The 23,867-nt window shown below is 38.6% G+C and overlaps 1 protein-coding gene and 1 non-coding gene across 3 annotated transcripts in view; one reads left to right on the forward strand and one right to left on the reverse strand.

Annotated features, from left to right (window-relative positions):
- Window positions 1-23,867, forward strand: part of UGGT1 (UDP-glucose glycoprotein glucosyltransferase 1) — a 112,888-nt gene that overhangs the window by 45,584 nt on the left and 43,437 nt on the right. Inside the window, exons 18-22 of one of the 2 annotated variants that reach the window (XM_047082889.1) lie at window positions 6,222-6,386; window positions 17,956-18,076; window positions 20,549-20,647; window positions 21,600-21,623; window positions 22,119-22,213. In XM_047082889.1, coding sequence (XP_046938845.1) covers window positions 6,222-6,386; window positions 17,956-18,076; window positions 20,549-20,647; window positions 21,600-21,623; window positions 22,119-22,213 — 504 coding nt within the window. The remainder of the gene's footprint in view (window positions 1-6,221; window positions 6,387-17,955; window positions 18,077-20,548; window positions 20,648-21,599; window positions 21,624-22,118; window positions 22,214-23,867) is intronic. The other variant, XM_047082890.1, reaches the window with a different exon arrangement.
- Window positions 691-794, reverse strand: LOC124516715 (U6 spliceosomal RNA). Its single transcript, XR_006963124.1, has one exon. It is a non-coding gene; the product is annotated as a U6 spliceosomal RNA (small nuclear RNA).

The following is a 23,867-nucleotide window of genomic DNA, read 5'->3' on the forward strand; positions in this document are numbered from 1 at the left end:
ACATATAACACCCAGTGCTCATCCCAACAACTGCCGTCCTCGATGCCCATCACCCATTTTCCCCTCTCCCCCACACCCCTCACTCCCCCACCTACCCTCAGTTTGTTCTCTGTATTTAAGAGTCTCTTATGGTTTGCCTCCCTCTCTGTAACTATTTTTTCCTTTCCCTTCCCCCATGGTCTTCTGTTAAGTTTCTCAAGTTCCACATATGAGTGAAAACATGGTATCTGTCCTCTGACTGACTTATTTTACTCAGCATAATACTTTCCAGTTCCATCCATGTTGCTGCAAATGACATGGTTTCATTCTTTCTCATTGCCAGGTAGTATTCTGTTATGTATATAAACCACATTTTCTTTATCCATTCACCAGTTGATGGACATTCAGGCTCTTTCCATAATTTGGCTATCGTTGAAAGTGCTGCTATAAACATTGGGGTACATGTGCCTCTGTGCATCAGCGTTCCTGTATCCCTTGGGTAAATTCCTAGCAGTGCTATTGCTGGGTCATAGGGTAGATCTATTTTTAATTTTTTGAGGAACCTCCGCACTGTTTTCCAAAGCGGCTGCACCAGTTTGCATTTCCACCAATAGTGCAAAGGGTTCCTGTTTCTCCACATCCTCACCAGCATCTATAGTCTCCTGATTTGTTCATTTAAACTACTTTGACTGGTGTGAGGTGGTATCTCAGAAAAATCTGGAATGCATCACAAATTTGAGTGTCATCCTTGTGTAGGGGCCATGCTAATCTCTGCATCGTTCCAATTTTAGTGTATGTGCTGCCGAAGCGAGCACTGATCTATTCTGATATTAATGGTGTTTCATTTTTCCTTTCATTTGTTGTATTCTTTGGCTCCAGAGTATCTGTTTGGTTCTTTTTTTATGATTTCTCTCTCTTCTTTTTTTTTTTAATTTTTTTTAATGTTTATTTATTTTTGAGACAGAGACAGAGCATGAATGGGGGAGGGTCAGAGAGAGAGGGAGACACAGAATCCAAAGCAGGCTCCAGGCTCTGAGCTGTCAGCACAGAGCCCGACGTGGGGCTCGGACTCATGGACCGTGAGATCATGACCTGAGCTGAAGTCGGATGCTTAACCGACTAAGCCACCCAGGTGCCCCTGATTTCTCTCTCTTCTTGCTAAACTTGTGATTTTGTTTGTGGTTTTTTGTTGTTGTTGAATTATCTTCCTGTGTTTTCTTGTAGGTAATTGAATTTCCCTTTAAACAATTTTTTTGAATTCTTTATTGGGTAAATCACAAATATCTATTTCTTTGAAATTGGTTACTGAAAGATTATTGCAATCCTTTGATGCTATCACGCTTTCTTGATGTTCCTTGTAGTTTTGTGTTGCTTTCTTTGCATTTGAGATAGCAGTCATCTCCTGCAGTCTTTACTAACTGCCTTTGGGAGAGAAGTACTTTCTGTCAGACCTGCTAGGAATTCTGAGGCTTTCTTAGGCCATCTGTGGATACATATGCTCCATACTTGTTCTTTCTTGTACAGAATTCTTAAGCATGTGTAACTTCTCAATTCTACAGTGCCCAAGGCTGGGTGCTGACTGCCTTTCTTTTATTTTCCCCAGGGTGGCCCTAAAGCTCATGTATTTTGTCTGTCTCTGGCCCACGTGTTTGGGCTGGCTTTCTGTGCTTGCTCCCTAGCCATCTGGCAAAATTCACTCTTGCCAGCACTGTCAGGAGCATACACATGGAGCTGGCTACAGGGGGAGGGTGAGTGTGGGTGAGGTGAGCCGAGTGCTGTGAGTGTCTGCCTGTAGCCATTTGGTGGGATCTGTGGATGAAGTGTCCACAGTAGCTCATGGGTGGCTTCTTGATGCGAGTCCGTGATAGAGTAATTGGGATCCATCCCCTTTATTTTTTTATTTTTGAATGTTTATTTATTTATTTATTTTTTTTTTTTTTTTAATTTTTTTTTTTCAACGTTTATTTATTTTTGGGACAGAGAGAGACAGAGCATGAACGGGGGAGGGGCAGAGAGAGAGGGAGACACAGCATCGGAAACAGGCTCCAGGCTCTGAGCCATCAGCCCAGAGCCCGACGCGGGGCTCGAACTCACGGACTGCGAGATCGTGACCTGGCTGAAGTCGGACGCTTAACCGACTGCGCCACCCAGGCGCCCCGAATGTTTATTTATTTCTGAGAGAGAGACAGAGTGCGAGTGGGGGAGGAGCAGAGAGAGAGGGAGACACAAAATCTGAAGCAGGCTCCAAGCTCCAAGCTGTCAGCACAGAGCCTGATGCAGGGCTCAAACCCATGAAGCATGAGATCTGAGCCAAAGGTGGACGCTTAACCGACTGAGTCATCCAGGTGCCCTAGGATCCATCCCCTTTAAATGCTTTCTGAGAGTACTGTCTGCAGCCCTCCCCCAGCGTCTTTCTACTCTCAGTCACGCAGCTCACAATTGAGTACTCTCGATGGGGTGAGAGAGAAATGAGCCTCTTTGGCAATGTCCCATATAGCTGGGGAAGTTGAGTGTTTGCTCACTTGTTCTGTTACCCCTACAGGAGAAATCATGGGCCCAGTAGATCTCTCTTGCTCCTTTGGCGGAGGGTGGATCTTCTTCTCCAGTGCATCCAATCTCATATTTTTTTTTCTCGAGTGGTGTATTGGAACTTCTGTGCTGGAAACCTGGACTTACACAAAGACTGTCTTGTCTGAAGGTGATTGTTTAAGACAGTTTTTTCTAGGGCTCCTCACACTATGGCTGGGAGAAGGTGGAGCCAGTTAATGAACCAACGTAGGGTCCACAGCTAGGGTTGAAGTCTGTATGCCTGTTACCTGATGCTCAGGTGGGTGAGCCTTCTTCTGGTTTCCTTGGCATATGGTGCTGGATTCCAAGACTTCCACAAAGGCACTTTCGTTGTGGATAGATACCAAATTGTTGTTCAGGATTGGGGGCCACCAATGAGGGATGTCCTGTTCAGCCACAATACTGATGTCACTTCTGCTTTAGTGTTCAGTCCCCTTGTTTTAAGGTGTATCAGGCCAGGTTTTGGGTTGCAACTGGTCATGAGATCTACTGAGGGCTGAAGAGCATCCCATTGTTGTATTGCATTCTTCTGTTCACTCAGTTGCCTTATGTGGTTTTTAAAATCAAATAAAACTGATGTGGTAGCCAGTGATTTTCCAGATAGACACAAACAGCAAGAGTAGCACTCTGTAAAAAAAGAATAGGTGAAATAAAAGAAGGACCACTTTGGTAATACCAAAGAATTGAGGGAGTTCATGAAGTTTTCTCCTATTTTACATTTGGAAAATGTCTAGCTTTATTATTTTTTTTCCCTTAGAGAAATGCTGGATTTTCTCCCAATGTGCTTGCTTGCTTTTTACCACGTTAACATTAGATCTTATGTTGTTTTTTTAAAAAAATTGTCTTTAATGTTTTATTTTTTATTTATTTATTTTTTTTTCAACGTTTATTTATTTTTGGGACAGAGAGAGACAGAGCATGAACGGGGGAGGGGCAGAGAGAGAGGGAGACACAGAATCGGAAACAGGCTCCAGGCTCTGAGCCATCAGCCCAGAGCCTGACGCGGGGCTCGAACTCACGGACCGCGAGATCGTGACCTGGCTGAAGTCGGACGCTTAACCGACTGCGCCACCCAGGCGCCCCTGTTTTATTTATTTTTGAGAGAGCACAAGTGGGGAGGGTCAGAGAGGGGAATAGAGGATCCAAAGCAGGCTCTGTGCTGACAGCAGAGAGCCTGATGTGGGCCTTGAACTCATGAACCACGAGATCATAACCTGAGCCAAAGTTGGATGCTCAACCGACTGAGCCACTCAGGTGCCTCCAAATTTTTTAATTCAAGTGTAATTAACATACAGTATTATATTAGCTTCAGGTGTACAATATAATGGTTCAACAATTCTATACATTACTTGGCGCTCATCATAAGTGATTCTGTTCACCCATCCCCCCACCTGGAAAACGTTTCACTTTAATTTTCTCTCATCCTACGAAGAAGCAGTATATAATTGTCTTTTTATTGTGGATGATTGTATTTTCTTGAAAAATATTAGACATATTGGGAAAAAGGATATTTTTCACATTTGTTGAAATCTTGATTTTACTGAGGAGTCAAATAAATGTATAACAGACCTAGCTCCTCAGTAATTTCCTTAGACTTGGTTCTTTTCCAAGAAAAGAACTGATTAGAGGCCCTTCCCATGTAAGCAGATCATCTTCTTTGTATTTATGCCACTTAATTTCCCAGCTGCTTGGGTAAACATATACTTTCATGACAGGGATGTTGTGAGATTCCCAGAAGTCCTAAGAATCTAATGATTAATAAGATTTTCAAAAGTGTAGGAGTTGTACCTCTGCATATGAAAAAACCCAAGAGAAGTTTCTTTTGAAAGTTTTTTAAAGGAGGAATGATTTCATTTAGCAGTTGTTACTACACTTATAAATTTCTGTATCTTTTGTTATAAATCTGAAGCTATGATATCCTCTGTGTATTTGAAAGTTGTAATTATTTTTAAAACTAGGCAGTACAATTAAAGTAGAATTTATAAACTGAAGATAAGATAGTCTATAGGTGTATATTTGTATCTTTCAAGCTAGTAAGATAGTGATATTTAATTTCTACCTTATACATAAAGACGTTTTGCATTTGGCATGTTAAATCTGGGTCCTTATTAATCTGTTACCATTTGAATAGCTCATTCATAAGACCTTACCTGTAATTATTAAGGTTTTAAAATTATTTATAATTAACATTTTTAGTTATTGATAGAACTTCTCATATGTATTTTTTTAAGTTTGGCTTTTTGGTAATTAGGCTACATTCTGTTATTTGGTCTGGTAAGTTATTTATGCTTTGCAGGAAAGAAGGTATATAGTCAAAACATGTCCCTCTCCTGATTTTCACTTAGTTGCCATTTCCAGAGAAAACCAGTGTCACTTATTGTCGCTTAGAGTTATAATGTGGGTGTTGTTTTGTTTTGTTTTGTTTTGTTGGGGGGATTATTTTCAAAACTCAGAGTATATTAGAATTGAGTTTTTGATGAATATCTTCGAAATAGTTGAGACATCAAAGAACAGAATTAACATGGTAAGAATTTTGTAAGTGTAAATTTTAAAAGTTTATACTATGGTAGATAGAAATGTCAGAAATGAACCTAGAAGGCCTTTCTCCTTGTGCCATATCAGAGTCCATCTGGTAAGTCTGTCCCATCAGATACTACTGTGGCCAGATCTGATTAGAAACTAACCAGTCTGTTGCTGCTGCTGATTACCAGTTATCCAGCTGAAGTACTTTTCTATTTGTGATATCTACAATAGAGGCTATATATAATTCTACTATTTTCAGAAAGTATCAGTTAAAAGATGTCTAACAAGAATGTTTTAAGGAATGCTTTTTACATCTTGCGTAGTAATGTGGGTTTTACTCTGGCAAGCTAGTCTTGGGTCTGTGGTTGATATCTAGGGGGAATGAACCTATATTGACAATCAGAGAAGACTCTTCATTGTAGGCTTGTTTGCCTTTTTGTTGGCCTGGCATTTCCCTGGAAAGGAACCTCTTTTGTCTTAGAAGAAGATGAGGTTTAGTATATTATGGAGCAATTTTTAAGCACTGTCTTCCCATCAGCCTTGTTTTTTAAAAGTGTAATTTCTTTGTTAATGACACGGATCCTCTTTAATTTAGATTGGAGTGTAAATATTTCATCTCAGGCTGTCTGCACAGGAGCACTCATAATTTACAGCAGTCTGTCATTGTGCTGCGCATTATGGAGCCTCTAGCCACATGTGGCTTTTTTTTTCTCACATGTGGCTTTTAAAATGGAAATTAATTAATTTTAGGTGCTCAGTAGTTACATGTGGTTAGTGGCTACTGCTTTGGATAGCCAAGATACAGTGTCTCCATCGTTGTTAAAGGGTGTGTTTTTACAATCTTAGCTATAGTATATGTAATTAAGGTTTGGTAGCCTGGACAGCTTCAAAGTACCCTCACCCCCAAATCACTTTCTAATTGGCAAGGTTTTGTGGTTTTACAAAAACTCAATAATTCAATTCCAGATTACCCAGTAGGATATTAACTATGTCACTTCTGACATTTTTTAAATATTTTTAGTTATTTCTTGGTAACTATATTTCTGTTGATTTTGCTTTTTTTGTTAGCACACGTATGTATGAAAAATATGCTTTGTTCTGTTTGTCTCACAAAGGACAAAACACGTTGTTTGTGGTCCCTTGTGTTTCAGGAAGCGAGAGGCTACTATGAGCAGACTGGGGTTGGTCCACTGCCTGTTGTTCTGTTCAACGGAATGCCCTTTGAAAAGGAACAGCTAGATCCTGATGAGTTGGAAACCATCACAATGCACAAAATCCTGGAGACCACAACCTTTTTCCAGAGAGCAGTATACTTGGTGAGTGGTATTTCAAGGCTGATTTTGAAAGAGAATGGTTTGCTTATGTTTTTGTAGTCTCTGTAGTAAGCAAGAACATTCTGTAAGTATTACTGTTTTTCATACACCACTTATAGTTGGTTTGTAGACTCCCATCAAGTTCTGCTATATTGAGAATATTCATGAGACTTTGTGCATTGTATTTGAAACAGCTAAGTTTATTGTTTTCAAGATTAAATGTTTAAATGTTTGTTTAAAACATTTTAAAGTAGTTAGCATTTCTAAGAGACATTTGTTTTACTTGTAAGGAATTTTGACTTAGGAAAGACTCAAATATTTATATACACATACACACGTTTACTGCTGAGACGGGTAATTCACGTGCCATAAAACTCGATCTTTTAAAGTGGAAAGTTCAGTGTTTTTAGTGTATACATAGAGTTTATGCAACTGTCACCTCTGTCTAATGTTAGAACATTATTACCACCCCTCGAAAATCCAACACACTGTAGCATTCACTCTCCCAATTTCCCCTACAGTAGCCCCTGGCAACCACAAATCTATTTGCTTTATGGATTTGCCTATTTGAGACATTTAATATAAATGGAATCATTGAATATGTGGTCTTATATGTCTGATTTCTTTCACTTAGCATAATGTTTTTAAGGTTTATCCCTGTTGGAGCATGTATCAGTACTTTATTTCTTTTTATGGCCAAATAATAGTTCCTAGAATGGATGTACCACTTTTTAAAAATCCATTCATCAGTTGATGTATATTTAGGTTTCCATTTTTTGGCTACTGTGAATAATGCTGCCGTAGACAATCAAACACAAGTTTTTGTGTAGACGTGTTCTTATTTGTCTTGTGTGTCCATTCTACGTAGAAGTGGAATTGCCTATTTATGTAGTAATTCTGTTTTCAACAGTTTGAGGAACTGCTTGACTGTTTTCCAAAGGGGCAGCACCAAAGCATTATACTTTGCTACCAACAATGTGTGCAGGTTCTATCTACTTTTTCCACATTCTAGCCAACAATCGATACTGTGTGTTTCTTTGATTATATCCTAATGGGTATGAAGTGGTATTGCATTGTGGTTTTGACTTGCATTACTCAAACATGAATAAGGTTGAGCTTTGTTTCCCATGTTTATTGAGCACTTATATCTTTTTTGGAGAAATGTCTATTAAAATTATTTGCCTGTGTTTAATTGGGCTACTTGTTTTGTTACTGTTATGAGTTCTGTATGTGTTCTGGGTACCAATCCCTTATATATAGGATTTACCAATATTTTCTGTAATTTCATGGTTTGTCTTTTCACTTTCTTGGTGGTGTCTTCTAAAGCACAGATGTTTTAAATTTTGATTAGGTCCAATTTGTTTTTTTTTTCTTTTGTTCCTTGTGCTGTTTGTGCCGTATGTACAAAATTATTGCTTAATTCTAGGCCTCGAAGATTTATGCCTGTGTTTCTTCTGTTTTATAGTTTTTCCTCTTAAATTTAGTTCTTGGATGTATTTTCAGTTAGTTTTTTTATATGGTGTGAGGTAGGAGTCCACTTTTTTTTTTTTTTATCCTATCCAATTTGGCATGCAACTGGATGTCTTTTGGGATGATATTCAGTTGTCCCAATACTATTTATTGAAAAGAATACTCTTCTCCCATTAAATTGTCATGGCACCCTTGTCAAAAATAAATTGAACATTAATGTATAGGTTTATTTATTTTATTATATTTTTTTAGAAAGAAAGTGCATGAACAGGGGAGAGGGGCAGAGGGAGAGAGAAGCTTAAGCAGGCTCCACACTGAGTGTGGAGCCCAATGCAGGGCTTGATTACATGACCCTGGGATCATGACCTGAGCCGAAATCAAGAGTCAGGTGCTCAACCGAGTCAGCCAGGTGCTCCAATGTATAGATTTATTTTTGAACTGTCTTGTTTTCCATTCATCTATATATTTGTTCTTCTGTAAATACCTCACGGTCTTTTTTTTTTCCCCCCTCACAGTCTTGACTACCATTGTAATCAAGTATGAACTTTCCAACTTTGGGTTTTTCTTGCTCTTTTTTACTTTTTTAAAAGATTATTTGGCTTGTCTGTGTCCCCTTCATTTTTTTTATGAATTGTAGGAGTAGCTTGTCAGTATCTGCCAAAAGGGACCGTTTGGTTTTGATAAGAATTGCATTGAATCTGTAGATCAGTTTGAGGAGTATTGACATCTTGGCAATATTGAATTTTCTAACCCATGAACCCAGGATGTATTTCCATTTATTTAGGTCTTGTTATTCTTTTAGTGATGTTTTGTAGTTTCCAATGAAGGAGTCTACACTTTTTTCATTATTTTGTCCTTTTGATGCTATAAGTGGAATTATTTCCTTAATTTAATATTTTTAAAACTTTTAAATGTTTATTTTGAGAGAGAGGGAGGTGGGAGGGAGACACTTTGTGAGTTGGGGAGAGGCAGAGAGAGAGGAGAGAGAATCCCAGGCAGGCTTCACACTCTCAGCATAGAGTCAAATGTGGGGCTCAAAATCATAGAACTATGAGATCATGATACATGCTGAAATCAGGAGTTGGATGCTTAACCGACTGAGCCACCCAGGTGCCCCCTTAATTTAATTTTTGGATCATTCATTGATAGTGAATAGAAATACAATTGATTTTTGTATATTGATCTTATATGCTGCAATCTTGTTGAACTCATTTTATTCTAATAGCCTTTTTTTTTTTTTGAAACTTTCTATGTGGAAAATATTGTCATCTTACAGATGATGACAAAAGCATGTCATCTAACATAGTATTGATTCTTCCTTTTCAATCAGGATGTCTTTCTCTTCTTCTCCTTCTGCTCCTCCTCCTCCTGCTCTTCCTCCTCCTCCTCCTCCTTCTGCTCCTCCTCCTCTTCTCTTTCTCTTCCTCCTTCTCTTTCTCCTCCTCCTTCTCTTTCTCCTCCTCCTCCTTTTTCTCTTCCTTCTCCTCTTCCCCCTCCTCCTCCTCCTTCTGCTTCTCATCCTCCTGCTTCTTCTCTTCCTCCCTCTCCTTCTCCTCCTCCTTCTCCTCCCCCCTCCTCCTCCTTCTCCTCCCCCCTCCTCCTCCTTCTCCTCCCCCCTCCTCCTCCTTCTCCTCCCCCCTCCTCCTCCTCCTCCTCCTGCCCCCCCTTCTCCTCCTCCTCCTCTCTCCTCCTCCTCCTCCTCCTCCTCCTCCCTCTCCCTTCTCCTCCTCTCCCTTCTCCTCCTCGTCCTCCCCCTCCTCATCCTCCCCCTCCTCCTCCTCTCCCTCCTTCCTCCTTCTCCTCTCCTCCTCCTCCTCCTCTTCTCTTTCTCCTTCTTTTTCTCCTCCTCCTTGTCTTTCTCCTCCTCCTTGTCTTTCTCCTCCTCCTTGTCTTTCTCCTCCTTCTCCTCTTCTTCCTCCTCCTCCTCCCCCTCCTCCTCCTGCTTCTCTTCCTCCCTCTCCTCCCCCTCCTCCTCCTTCTCCTCCCCCCTCCTCCTCCTTCTCTTCTTCCTCCTCCTCCTCATCCTCTTCCTCCTCCTTCTCCTTCTCCCCCTCCTCCTCCTCTCCCTCCTCCTCCTTTTCCTCCCCCCTCCTCCTCCTTCTCTTCTTCCTCTTCCTCCTCATCCTCTTCCTCCTCCTTCTCCTCCCCCTCCTCCTCCTCTTCCTCCTCCTCCTTCTCCTCCCCCTCCTCTTCCTCCTCCTCCCCCTCGTTCCTCCTTCTCCTCCTCCTCCTTCTCCCCCCTCCTCCTCCTCCTTCTCCTCTTCTTCCTCCTCCTCCTCTTCCTCCTCCTCCTCCTTCTTCTCTTCCTCCTCCTCTTCCTCCTCCTCCTCCTCCTCCTTCTTCTCTTCCTCCTCCTCCTCCCCCTCCTCCTTCTCCTCTCCCTCCTCCTCCCCCTTCCCCTCCTTCCTCCTTCTCCTCCTCCTCCTTCTCCTCTTCCTTCTCCTCCTCCTCCTCTTTCTCTTTCTCCTTCTCCTCTTCCTCCTCCTCCTCCTCCTCCTTCTCCTCCTTTTCTTCTCTCTTCTTCCTCCTCCTCCTCCTCCTCCTCTTCCTCCTTCTTTTCTTCTCTTCTCTTCCTCCTCCTCCTCCTTCTCCTCTTCCTCCTTCTGTGTAATTGCCTGGCTAGAACTTCCTAGTAGGATACTGAATAAAAGTACTGTAAATGGACAACCTTGTTTTCTTCCTGATGTTAGGGGGGAAAGCTTTACTTTTTCACCTGTAAGTATATTAGCCATGGGTTTTTGTGGATTCCCTTTGTCAGTTCATGGAAGTTTTCTTCTGTTCTTTGTTGATTGAATTTTTTTAATCATCAAAGTGTTTTAGATTTTTGTCAAATACTTTTTCTGTGGTGATCCTGTGGTTTTGTCCTTTATCTATTGATATGATATATTATGATTTTTATGTAATGTTTTTATAGTTTTTTTTTTTAATGTTTAATTTTTGGGAGAGACAGAGACAGAGTGTGAGTGGGGTAGGGGCAGAGAGAGAGGGAGACTCAGAATCTGAAGCATGCTCCAGGCTCTGAGCTGGCAGCACAGAGCCTGTCGCAGAGCTTGAACTTGAAAACTGCAAGATTGTGACTTGAGCTGAAGTCTGTCACTCAATTGACTGAGCCACCCAGGCACCCCTATAGTTGTTAAATTTTTTATACCAACTTAATTTCACTAGTGTACCAAGTCCTTGCTCTTACATAGCTCTGTTTATTCCCCACATTATGTTGTTATTGTCATACAAATTATATCTTTATTATATGCCCATCAGTATCAGTTTATAAGCGTTGCCTTTTATTGTTGTCGCATAAGTGAAATAGAAAAAAGAGTTACAAACAAAAATACATTCAGACCCTTTTTATATTTACCTATATAGTTACGTTTACTTGTACTCTTTTTTTTTTTTTTTTGGTAGGGATTCAGTTTATTATCTTGTGTGCCTTTTCATTTTCAGGGAATCTCCTTACTGTTTATTTTGGGTTACATATGCCAGTGAAAAATTCTTTGTTTTTGTTTTTCTGGGAATGTGTTTGTTTATCCTTCACTTTTGAGTGATAGTTTGCCTGGATATGGAATTCTTGGTTGACTGTCTTTTCCTTTTAGCACTTTTAATATGTCATTCCATTGCCATTTGATCTCTGGGTTCTCTTGGAAATTAGCTGTTAATCTCATGAGGTTAAGAGTCTCTTTTCTGTTTTCAGGATCCTTTCTTTGTGTTTCACTTTTGACATGTCATTAATTATGTCTAGGTATGGAACTATGAGTTTTCCTACTGGAGTACATTACATTTCTTAAATATCAAAATTAGGAGCTTTCCAGTCATTATTTCTTCTAGTAGTATTTCTGCCTGTAATGACTTCTGACACCAAACTACTCAGAGTTAGGCCAAATTTGACAGTTTAAGGACACAATTTCCCACAAGCATGCCCTCACTTCAGACAGACAGTGGACACAAGTTTGGGGGTCCCCCGGTCACCCTTAATAAGTATGAACTGGATAAAAATGCAGGGACACATAATATCCTCCTCAGTTTTGGTAATTTGCTAGAAGAGCTTACAGAGCTCAGGATAATGCTATGCTTACAATTTGTGTTACGATGATACAGTAATGCAAATGTGAACCAGCCAAAGGGTGAGGTGCATAGGACAAGGTTTGGGAAGGTTCCAAACAAAGATTGTGTTATCTTCTCCCCACGAAGTCAGGATACATTATCCTTCCTGTTCATTGGTGTGTGGTAACGCATGGGGTATGGCCAGCCAAGGAAGCTCAGCCCAGTTTTGGTGTCCAGAGTTTTTACTGGGGCTTCCTATGTAGCCATGATTGATTGTCATTGGCTATGTAATTGAATTCCATCTCTAGCCCCTCTTTGCTGTTGCCGGAGTTCAGACTGATACTATAGCCCCAAACCTCTAATTGCATGGTTGGTCTTTCTGGCTTGGGCAGCCTTCATTGAATTGTTTCGTTAGTGTGAACTGTTGAAAGGCCCACCATGAGTCACCTTATTAGTATAAACTGTATGGTCTGAGGGGCCTACCATGAGTAACAAAGATGCCACTCCTATTACTCAGGAAACTCCAGGATTAAGAGATTACTTTAACAAGGGAGCCAGACAAATTCTTTATTACACAACTGTCTCTTTCTTCCTTCTTCTCCTTCTGGACAGATATGTATATTGATACTCTGTAGCATCCCACAAGTCTCTTCCTTTCTGTTCCTTAGACTGGGTAATCTCAGTTGACATATCTTCAAGTTTACTGAGGTGTTTTTTTTTCCCTGTCAGCTAAAATCTGCTATTGAGTCCTTCTAGTGGATATTTAATTTCAGTTATTGTATGTTTAAGTCTGGTTTTTGTATTTGGTCCGTTTCCATAATTTCTTTCTCTTTAATAAAGAGACTCTGGTGAGTCGTAAGTCCCAAAGTTTCCTTTAGTTTGTGAGACAGGATTTCCTTTAGTTTTTTGGATATATTTAAAATAGCTGATTTAAAGTCTTTGTGGAGTAAGTCCAATACTTGGGCTATTTTAGGAACTATATATACTAACTGTTCTTTTCCTTAGTGTGGGCCATATAGTCATTTTTTTTTGTATGTCTTTTAAATTTTTGTTGATAACTGGGCATTTTCATTAATATAATGTGACACTTCTAGAAATCAGGGTCTCTGCCTTACCAGGGTCTGTTGTTGGAGTGGTTGTTTTGTGACTTTCCCGTGCTAATTCTTTAAAGTCTGTATTCTTTGTCCCATGTAGCATAAGTCTCTGCTTGTTAACTTATTGGTCAGCTAATGAATAAACAGAGATTTCCTTAAATTCGAGAGTCTAAGAAAGTCTCCTGTTTTTCCCCAGGAGTGTTTGTATACATGTTGGGGTGCTCCTTGAGCCTTCCCCAGGCAGTTTACAACTCTGCCGTAGCCTTCAGTTCTTGCTTGAACAGTGTCAGGTTAGTCAGAAGTGAGAACGTTAGGGACTTCTAAGATTTTTCTTGAGCTTAAACACATCCCTGGACACTGTGCATGTGGCCTTTTAGATTCCAAGGAATATGTGAGAGCCTTTCAAAACCTGTTATGGACATCTCATTCCCAAGCTTTTTCTTTTATGTTTTTGCCACTTCATGTGAGCCCAATGTTTGTCACCACTTCAAGCAACTGAGATATTAAACAATTGCTCCTGATTCTTTTGACAAAGATACCTAGGAAAAAGCTGTTGGCACAGTATGATCTAATTCAGCTCAACTGGAGAGAGCACCTGGGAATATTCCTAGTCTGCTGGTATTTACATTTATTTCAGAGTTACTGGTTTTCAAGACTCCTGTGTAGCTGGGAGAGGTAGATAGCAATAGGGCAAGTTAAAGTGTCTTGAAGGTTATTTTTGCTACCAGGATTTAGCCATATTTTGAATAAAAGTATTTGGAATTTTGCAAGCCTTTGGTTAATTTCCAGAGTTTTGAAAAAAATTGATGATTTTTTTCTAGTGTCCTTTATGATTTTTTTGTTTTTTGTTTTTTGAGGAGGGGCTTTCAGAGATCATCACTCTATCATTCTGCTGAATGTCACTCTCACATACAGTATTTTTATCGTAGTAAAATATATAAAGCATAAAAGTTTATCATTTTAACCACTTTAAATTATGCATAGAGATATAATAAGTACATTCAGTATTATGCAGTATTTACCAGTATCCGTCACCAGAATATTTGATCATCTCAAACAGCAGCTGTTTACCCATTAAATAATAATTCCTCATTGCTGGCTTCTGTCACATAGAATATTTGTCATTTTTGTGTCTTGCTTATTTTAAGGTTCATATGTGTTGTAGCATGTCAGAATTTATTTCCTTCCTATAAAATGGAATGATATGTATATACTACATTTTATTTATCCATTCATGTTTTGGACATTTGGGTTGTTTCCACCTTTTGGCTAGTTCACAATGCTGCTGTGAACATTGGTGTATAAATATCTGTTCAAGTCTTTGCTTTCAATTCTTTTGGGTATATACCTAGGAAAATTGCTGGATTTTATGGATATTCTATCTTTTAACATTTTGAGGAACTACTGGCCTGGTTTTTATAGCAGCCATACCATTTCACATTTTTACCAACAAATACACAAAAATTTCATTATTTCCACATCCTTACTGACAGTTGTTCATTTCTGTTATTAAAAAATAATGTATTATTTTTTTAATTTAGAGAGAGAGAGGGGTGCCCGGGTGGCTCGGTCGGTTAAGCAGCTGACTTCGGCTCAGGTCATGATTTCACGGTTCATGGGTTCAAGCCCCAGGTTGGACTCTGTGCTGACAGCTCAAAGCTTAGAGCCTGCTTCGGATTTTGACTCTCTCTCTGCCCTTCCTCTGCTCCCGCTCTGTCTCTCTCTCAAAAAAATAAACATTGAAAAAAATTTTAATTTAGAGAGAGGGAGCTGGGGAAAGAGAAGAGGGGGAGGGGCGGAGATAAGGGATCTTAAGCAGGTTCCAAGCTTAGCACAGATCCCGAGTAGAGCTCCATCCCACAACCCTGGGATCATGACCTGAGCCAAAATCAAGAGCCTGATACTCAAGGGACTGAGCTACCTAGGTATCCCTACTTTCTATTATTTTGATAATGGCCATTCTAGTTTGTGTGAAGTGGTATCCTATTGTGGTTTTTATTTGCATTTCCTTAAGGACTAAAGAGACTGAGCATCTTTTCATTTGCTTATTGGCCATATGTGTATCTTCTTTGAAGAAATGTCTATTTAAGTCCTTTATTCATTTTCAAATTAGGCTTTTTTTTTTTTTTTTTTTTTGTAGTTGAAGTGTAGAGTTTCTTACATATTCTGGATATTTATCCCTTATCAGATGTGATTTGCAAATATTTTCTTTCATTCTGTTGTCTTCTTCACTTTTTTGATAGTGTCCTTTGATGCACAAAAGTTTTGAGTTTTGTTGAAGTTCAGTTTACCTGTTTTTTCTTTTGTTGACTGTGATTTTGGTGTGCCGAGAAGTCATTGTCAAATCCAATGTCTTGAAGATTTTCTCCAAAGTTTTCTTCCAAGAATTTTATAGTTGCAGCCTTGATCTATTTTGAGTTAATTTTTGTGCATGGTGTAAGGGTCTCACTTCATTCTTTTGCATGTGGGTATCCAGTTTTTCCAGCACCATATGTTGAAAAGACCAGAAATGTATTTTTAAAAGAAGGTATTTATTGTGCTGATTGTTAGTGCATTTATTAAAACAAGCCCAAAAAACATAAAAAGTGTTGGCTAAATTCTATTACATGTCTCCTTATGAATGAGGACCTATCCTGGTAGTTTACTAGGGAATTTATTATTCATGGAGCTACTGAAATAAAATATGAAAACATAGTTTTTATTTGAATGCATTTGGCTTAATTTTCCAAAGTTAAGAATAGTCTAGAAGAATTGATAATTACTTTCTTTGTTCAAGTGATATTAATAAAAAGATGAAAGATAATTCAAACATTTTTGTTTTCCAGCATCCACTTAAACCATTTCTTTTACAACATTGTTGGATGTAAAAATTCAGAAGAGTTTTCTGTTTTTAGACACCAACATACCTATTGTTTAAAAGAATGGTCATTTTCAAATATTCCCTTTTTGAATGCTAGTTTTCCTCTGTTTTTCCTTATATTGCCAGTGAGAAGTTTGGTTTGGTCTAGCTAAAGAAAGTTTTGTTTTAAATATTATGACATAAGTCATATGTGCTCCTGTACATATTTAGAAGATACTGAATTGGGGAGAATATTCAAGTGTGTAAAGTAAAAATGAAAGTTCTTCCCTTCATCTCAGTCCTTAGAGAAATAACTCTTTGTGACTTCATGTATGTTGAAATATATGTTTACATTTGTATTTTTTAGCTTACCTTTCTAATTGAATACATTTTAGCTTTGTGTTTCTGAACATACAGCTCTATGTCAGTACTTTTAGATTGCTGCATAGTTTTTTAAGAACGAGCAATAATTGGGGCGCCTGGGTGGCTTAGTCATGTAAGTGTCTGACTTGATCTCAGCTCAGGTCATGATCTCACAGTTCATGGGTTTGAATCCTGTGTTGGGCTCTCCACTGATGACACAGAGTCCTCTTGGGATTCTCTCTCTCTTCCTCTCTCTCTGCCCCCCCCTTACTTGCATGCTAGCTCATGTGCTCTCTCTCTGTCTGTCTCTCTCTCTCAAAACAAATAAATAAACTAAAAAAAAAAAAAATGAACAATCATTTATTTCATCCCCTGATATTGCACATTGCTTGTAAAGTTGTACTGTTATAAATAGTGCTGCAGCGAATAGTCTCATATGTGTATCTTTGTACCTTATTATTTTTTTTTTTTGAGAAATATCAATTTTTGGAATTGTTTTGTCAAAGGGTATGATACATTTAAAATTTTGAATTAGAGTCACTGTAAAAAGGTACAATATGCAGATGGTATGAAATTCAAAATGTGTATAGAGGTATAAATGAAGAGAAACTTACCCATTCACTCCTATTTGCCTGCCATTCATCTTCTCTTAGAAATAATCATTGTGTGTGTGTGTGTGTGTGTGTGTGTGTGTGTGTGTGTGTATAGACAGGCTGCATCCAAAGTTATGTACGTTTAAAATTTTGATAGATGTTGCCAAATTGCTTTCCCTCAGCTGGCTAGGCTTCTAACTGGAATCAATTCAGATTTATAATAGAGACCAAAGTTGTATACATGGGGGTGTACATCTCTACTAAGTCATCTAGTACCTCTGTAAGTCTGTTGGGTTGTATGGATGGTTCATACACTCATTATTAGTTTAGTTTGAGAATTTGCATATGATTTCTCTTTCTTGGGATAATCAGTAGCCACAGAAGATGACTGATTGGAGTTTTTTAGACTTGACTGTGTATATTTGAGTCACATCTATCTCTTCCTTGAAAATCGCTTTAAAATATGGTTTTGTATGAAATATTTTGAGTGTGAGAACTTGCAAGTTTCCATAGCCATTTACGCTTCGATTTGAGATCACTTCATGGAGTACAAGTATTTCTGTATATCTGAGAGGCATGAAAAGGAAGAGAAAACGATAAGTGATTTTTCCTCCCTGCTGTCTAATTGTGACTCTGGAAACGTAGCATTACTTGGATGCCTGAGGTTGCAAAAAGCTTGTAGTGATTTTTATAAAATACGTTAAGTGCTTAAGAGAAGGCATTTGCCTTTTTCCTTTGGAGAGAGGCTAACTATGAGCAGATCTTAGGATGAATTTTTTTTTTTTTTAATGTTAACTTTTATCTAGTTTGTAGAGTTTGCTTATTTCTGGGGGAAGAACAGTGATGTGTGGAGAGACCACAGAAACATGGGTTTGCATTTCATATTTGGATCCCCTTAGTTCTTTGAGTAAGGTATGTCACCTTTCTATACCTCAGCTTCCATCTTTAAAATGGATGTCACTAACATTGGCTTCGTGTTGATGCAGAGTTAAAGGTAATGTACATAAATAACATGTCAAGCTGTGCTTGGCAGTGATAGGGACCTATAACATGAGAACTTCAGTTTTTGGCTCTTACCAGTATAAAGTTAATGCTTTTTAGTGCCTAATAAATGATTATTGCTGTAATTGGTTTAATGCTCGTTCCACTCCCACCAGTTCTTTTTTTCCTTTTAGGGTGAATTGTCCCATGATCAGGATGTGGTAGAGTATATCATGAATCAGCCAAATGTTGTTCCACGAATCAATTCGAGGATTTTGACATCTGAGCGAGAATACCTGGATTTAACAGCAACCAGTAAGGATCATTTCAGGAAGAACTTTGGACCTTTTTTGATTTAGGTTTCAGAACCTTTGCATCTGTTGGATTGTAATGTTCAGAAGATAACCTAAGATTGTGACACAATCTTATGTTTTAATTCATAATATTAGCCTCTAAATTCACAAGAATTTTCTCCAAGTTTATATAGATAAATCCTTGTAAGCTTTGAAAAAATCCATTGTCTTTTAAATGCCGGTTAAACAGGCCTTGGGTGATGAGACTACATCTGTATTTTTTTTTTTTTTTTTTTTTTTTTACAGTTGTAGAGCTGTTAAGCAGCTGTCTTTTCTTCATCTTTGTTCTAGAATCAGCCAGCAGTGATGTGGACGAACACCTCAGGTGGTTTTACTCTGAGAAGCTAGGAATACCTGTCTAAAAATAAACCTTCATTGAGATATAGTGTACATGCCACAAAACTCAGCGTTTTGAAAACTTACACATTTTAAAGCACACAGTTTTAACGTATTCTCAGTTGTCTAATCATCACTGTCTAATTTCAGAATATATATCATTGCCCCAAGAAGAAATCATGTAACCTTTAGTAGCTACTCTCCATTTCCCCTCACAACCGCTGACCTAGTGTCTGTTTCTAAGGGAGTTTTCTACTGGATATGCCATATAATTCAAGTTTTCTGTGACTGGCTTCTTTCACTCAGCATAAAGTTATTAAGGTTTACCCATGTTGCAGCATGTCTCAGTACTTCATGCCTTTTTATGGCTGATGTTTTCTTATATGGACAGTCCACATTTGGCTTACCTAATCCTCAGTTGATGGATGTTTGCGTTGTTTCCACAAGAATACCTTTCCAGAGGTAGTTGTGTGAACAGTGTCTTCCTTCTGCCTTTCCTTGTGACTCTGAAGGCCACTTCAGCAAATAGCTGGAAATGAGGTGGAGCTGTTGTCACTCGCCCTGGGGATGTCACTGGGTGAGAAAGATAAGCATAACAGAGAAGTCCAAGCCAAGGGCCTTTGCTGCTGTGGTGGTTGTGATGCACACAGCTCCAGGTGTGGTTGTTCCTTTATGGCAGCTGTCTTTAATCAACTTGAAACCAAATTCCTTTTAGAGGAAGAGGGACATCTCTCTGCTTCTGTTTGAAAAAGGAAGTGGTTAGAGAGTGAGATAAACTGTTTCTTCATAGTTAGGTTTTAGCTTTTTACCACAAGTTTGAATAGAGCAAATCAAGCAGTATTATGAGTCTTTGTTCTAAGTTTTTGTTGTTTCCATCATTTAAAATTAAACTGTAAAGAGCTCTTTTTGGAGTACTCCTGAATAAGGAGCACAACAGTTCCGTGTTTTGGGGTACCTTTCTCCACTAAATGTTGTAGCGCTCAGCTGTGAAGTGATGCTGGTTCACAGGGCCGAAAATGCAGTTTGCCTCATGAACATGTTGGAGCTGTCCTTGGAGGAGCAGCTGGCATCCTTCTGACCCAGTGGTCCTAGCTCTATTACCTACCCTGCCCTTGGCCTTTGTTGTCCTGGGACCTTCTTAGAAGGATACTAAGTTTCAAGGCTTTAAGTCTTTTGGAGCCTTTTCCCCTCCCCTGCATGATGTCATGAGCTCTTACTTCGCATTGCTTTCCTTTTACTCGAATCCTGACTGGAAGGATAGTAGGCCCCAGGCATAGTTGGTTGAGTGAAAGGACAGATGGTGCATGAGTGGACACACATAGGTGGTGGGGTGGATAAGCCAGCTGTGCGTGGAGGATGGTGAGAGAAGAGTGGCATTTGTGTTGGAACACAGTAATGCAGAAGATTGGGGACATTCTTGGACATAGGGGTTTATTATACAGAACAGAGACCATTTTGTAGGTACGAAGAAATTACTGGGTAGTTCAGATCAAATGAATGAGTCGATGAAACTGGGATTTTAGCTAGAGTAACCCAAGGAAAAATGGTTGATAAGAGGCCATTAGTTGGAGAAGAGACTTGTCTAAAAAGAATGAAAATGACCTTTTGTTTGTAATTAAAGCTAAAATTGTATTATTTTGTTAGACGTGTAAAAAATGAAAGTCAGAGTCTTAGATCTTCTCTCCCATCATTCTCCCTCTTGCCCTCCATCGCCCAGTGGTATGGGGAAGGGCTTACTCAGGTGTGTCGACTATGGAAGGGAGACAAGGAGTTAGGGGATCTTATTAAGGGATTGGTTTCTAGTTGTAGAGTCATAGGGGTGGAATAGAATAAATACAAACTGTTAAAGTGGTGCATGTATGTATATACATACATGAAAGTTATATGGGATGTGTCCATTTTTTATTAACTTTGTGTCTTAAAATGTGATTAATGGGTAGGTGTCTTGTGAACTTGTTCAGTAAACATGAAACAACAGATTTCACTTATGTGTTTTTTATAAATCTTGTATTATGGTCAAATCAGTTTATTATTTGAATATTAACATTGGATTGAATTAGGCATGTTAATTATAAATCTGTTTCAATTTTTTTTTCAGATAACTTTTTTGTGGATGACTATGCCAGATTTACTGTCTTGGATTCCCAAGGCAAAACTGCTGCTATAGCCAATAGTATGAACTATCTGACAAAGAAAGGTAATCCATTTCTGGCTTATCTTGGATTCAGCATTTTTTTTTTTTAGTATTTGTAGAAGTAATTGAATCTTTAAGTGTATTGGAGATTCCATAATTTCTTTCATTATTTCTTACAATGATTTGAATTTAGGAAATACCTATTTAAAATTCTTTTGTATGTTTTTGAAAATTCAAATGTTTTTATAAATTTATATTAGATATTAAGGTCAAATGAAACTTATTTTCTTGATTTAAAAATGAAAACATTTATGATGTAAACATGGGTTAATGGATTGCAGATTAGTTTGACTTACCTCTTCAGTGACAACACTGATTTAATTTTTTTAGGGTTTATAGGATAAACTTGGTTCTAGGAATCCTTGTGCATATTTTAAAACTGATTTTAATACGGAATCAGCTAGTTAGGCTAAAGTTATGTGAAATGATATTTTAATGGCAGACAGATGTTTTCCCCCTCTAGCCACTTATTACTCCTTCAGAGCACTGACTGTCATTTAAGGCAGCTCTTTTTTTTTAAATGCTTATTTATGTATTTTGAGAGAGAGAGAGAGAGAGAGAGAGTATGCCCATGCCTATGCAAGCGGGGGAGGACTGGGGGGGGGGGAGAGAGAGAGAGAGAGAGAGAGAGAGAGAGAGAAGCCCAAGCAGGCTCTGTGCTAAAATTCATAAACTGTGAGATCATTGCCCCTAGGCAGCTATTTTTATCTATGCTTTAGTCTTCTCCTAGAGAGAATTTCTGGCTTCCTAGATCTATGTGAATAAAAACAATTGCTCCATTTGGTTCAAGAAAATTGGTTCTGAGGGGCCTGGAACAGTGCTGTACCATTAGGGGGACTACGGAGCAGAGAGAAGATTGATCATGTTAGACATTATTTAAAATTTTGACTTTACGGTAGGCATCAGTTATAGCAATGACATTTTCTTCTACTCTTTTTCCTTTACCTCTGTCTAGGAATGTCCTCCAAGGAAATCTATGGTAACTTTAAACTTTAGAATGTTTTGTTTCTTTTCTTAATTATCTTATGTGGTTTCAGGCAGCATTGTGATTTAGAATTTATTGATACTTTATTGTGACCTTTCTAGAACCTGTGGATAACAGTAGATAATTTTTCAAATGCAGACAAAATTTGTGTAAATGTTTGCAAAGAATTCTATTTCAGAAAATTACAAATCCATATGATTCAAGACTGTGATCTGTTACCCACATGTTTCATTGTACATGCTAACAGATGCCTAAACCATAGTAGAATTAATAAGTGCATGTTCCTAGCTTGTAATTAAGCCAATTGGAAGGTTACCCTGCTTTCGTTCTAGTAGAGAAATTTCACTACTTCTGCTTTGTATTTTTATTAAACATACATTTTCTTATTTTTTGCATGGTTTTCAGAAATCATTTGGCTTAAGAACAATACTGAAACGTGGAATGTGCTTTTTTCCCTCCGACTCAGTATGTTGTTTTCTTTTTATACAGATGATTCCTTCATTAGGCCTGTAACTTTTTGGATTGTTGGAGATTTTGATAGCCCTTCTGGAAGACAGTTACTGTATGATGCTATTAAACATCAGGCAAGTGTCTACACCTCCACTCTGTGTACTGATGTTACTGTTCTATGCGGAAGGCAGCTGTCCTGCTGTCTTAGTGCTTGAGGGAAAGGAGCATTGTTTCTTCGAAGGTCTGTCTTCTGGTGAGAAAAGAGAGGAGACTGGAGTGTTCAGACTTTATTTAAGGGAATAGATTCTTTTTTTTTTTTCTTTTAATGTTTATTTTTCAGAGAGAGTGAGAGTGGGGGAGGGGCAGAGAGAGACGGAGACAGAGGATCTGAAGTGGGCTCTGCATTTTCAGCACAGAGCCCACTGTGGGGCTCGAACGCACGGACTGTGAGATCATGACCTGAGCTGAAGTCAGATGCTTAACCGACTGAGCCACCCAGGCGCCCTGAGAATTGAAATTAAAAAAAAAAATATTTTAACTGAAGTAAAATATAGGATCAAAAGAAGTGCACAAATCATAAGATACATAGTGTCTCAAAGGGAACACCCAGGTGGCCACCATCTCAGTCAAGAAATAGAGAATTATTGAATTCCTGAAAGCCATCACCCTGCTCCCTGTTCCCTCTTCTTGATTATTTTTTACTTTATTTAAATGGAATCTTATATATGTTTGTTTGTTTTCTTTACTCAGCATTTTGAGATTTATCCATGATATTACCAATAGTGGTAGTTAGTTTGTTTTCGCTGTGCTGTATTGTATGTCTATACCACAAAGTTTTGTTTGTTTGTTTAATCTATTTCATGGACAATGTCATCTTTTTCTAGTTAGGGGCTATTCTGAAGAAGCTGCTATGACTATTTTTGTATTTGTCTTTAGATAACACATTAGTATGAATTTTTGTTGCTTATGGTCATGACACAAGGTTTTTTTTTTTTTTTTTTTCATGTGGGTTCTTTCTGTATTATTAAGCATATGTCTACTTAATTATTTATTTATTTATTTTTTTATATATGAAGTTTATTGACAAATTGGTTTCCATACAACACCCAGTGCTCATCCCAAAAGGTGCCCTCCTCAATACCCATCACCCACCCGCCCCTCCCTCCCACCCCCCATCAACCCTCAGTTTGTTCTCAATTTTTAACAGTCTCTTATGCTTTGGCTCTCTCCCACTCTAACGTCCTTTTTTTTTTTTTTTTTTTTTTTTTTCCCTTCCCCTCCCCCATGGGTTCCTGTTAAGTTTCTCAGGATCCACATAAGAGTGAAACCATATGGTATCTGTCTTTCTCTGTATGGCTTATTTCACTTAGCATCACACTCTCCAGTTCCATCCACGTTGCTACAAAAGGCCATATTTCATTTTTTCTCATTGCCACGTAGTATTCCATTGTGTATATAAACCACAATTTCTTTATCCATTCATCAGTTGATGGACATGACACAAGGTTTTATGGGTCCCAGATCTCTTCTCCCACATGGATTATTGTCTTTTTAATCAGGGAGAGATCAATTTTTACTAGGAATCTGGAAAGGCCATGTGAACAAAGAGGTGTTTGAACAGAAGCCTGAAGATTGGTTTGGGCTGAGGGAAGGAAAGATGGGATAGACTTGGAATTTGCATGCCAACATAAAGCATGGAGTATGTTAGAATAATACAAAGTGTTTTGGGGAATACAGGACTCTGATGGTCTGTAATGGAGCTGTATTTTCAGGGATGGTAAGAAATGA

This window comes from Lynx rufus, unplaced genomic scaffold (genome assembly GCF_022079265.1).
Source record: "Lynx rufus isolate CCGP_SWC_20201006 ecotype Redwood Valley unplaced genomic scaffold, mLynRuf1.p SCAF_2, whole genome shotgun sequence".
Taxonomy (NCBI): Eukaryota; Metazoa; Chordata; class Mammalia; order Carnivora; family Felidae; genus Lynx; species Lynx rufus.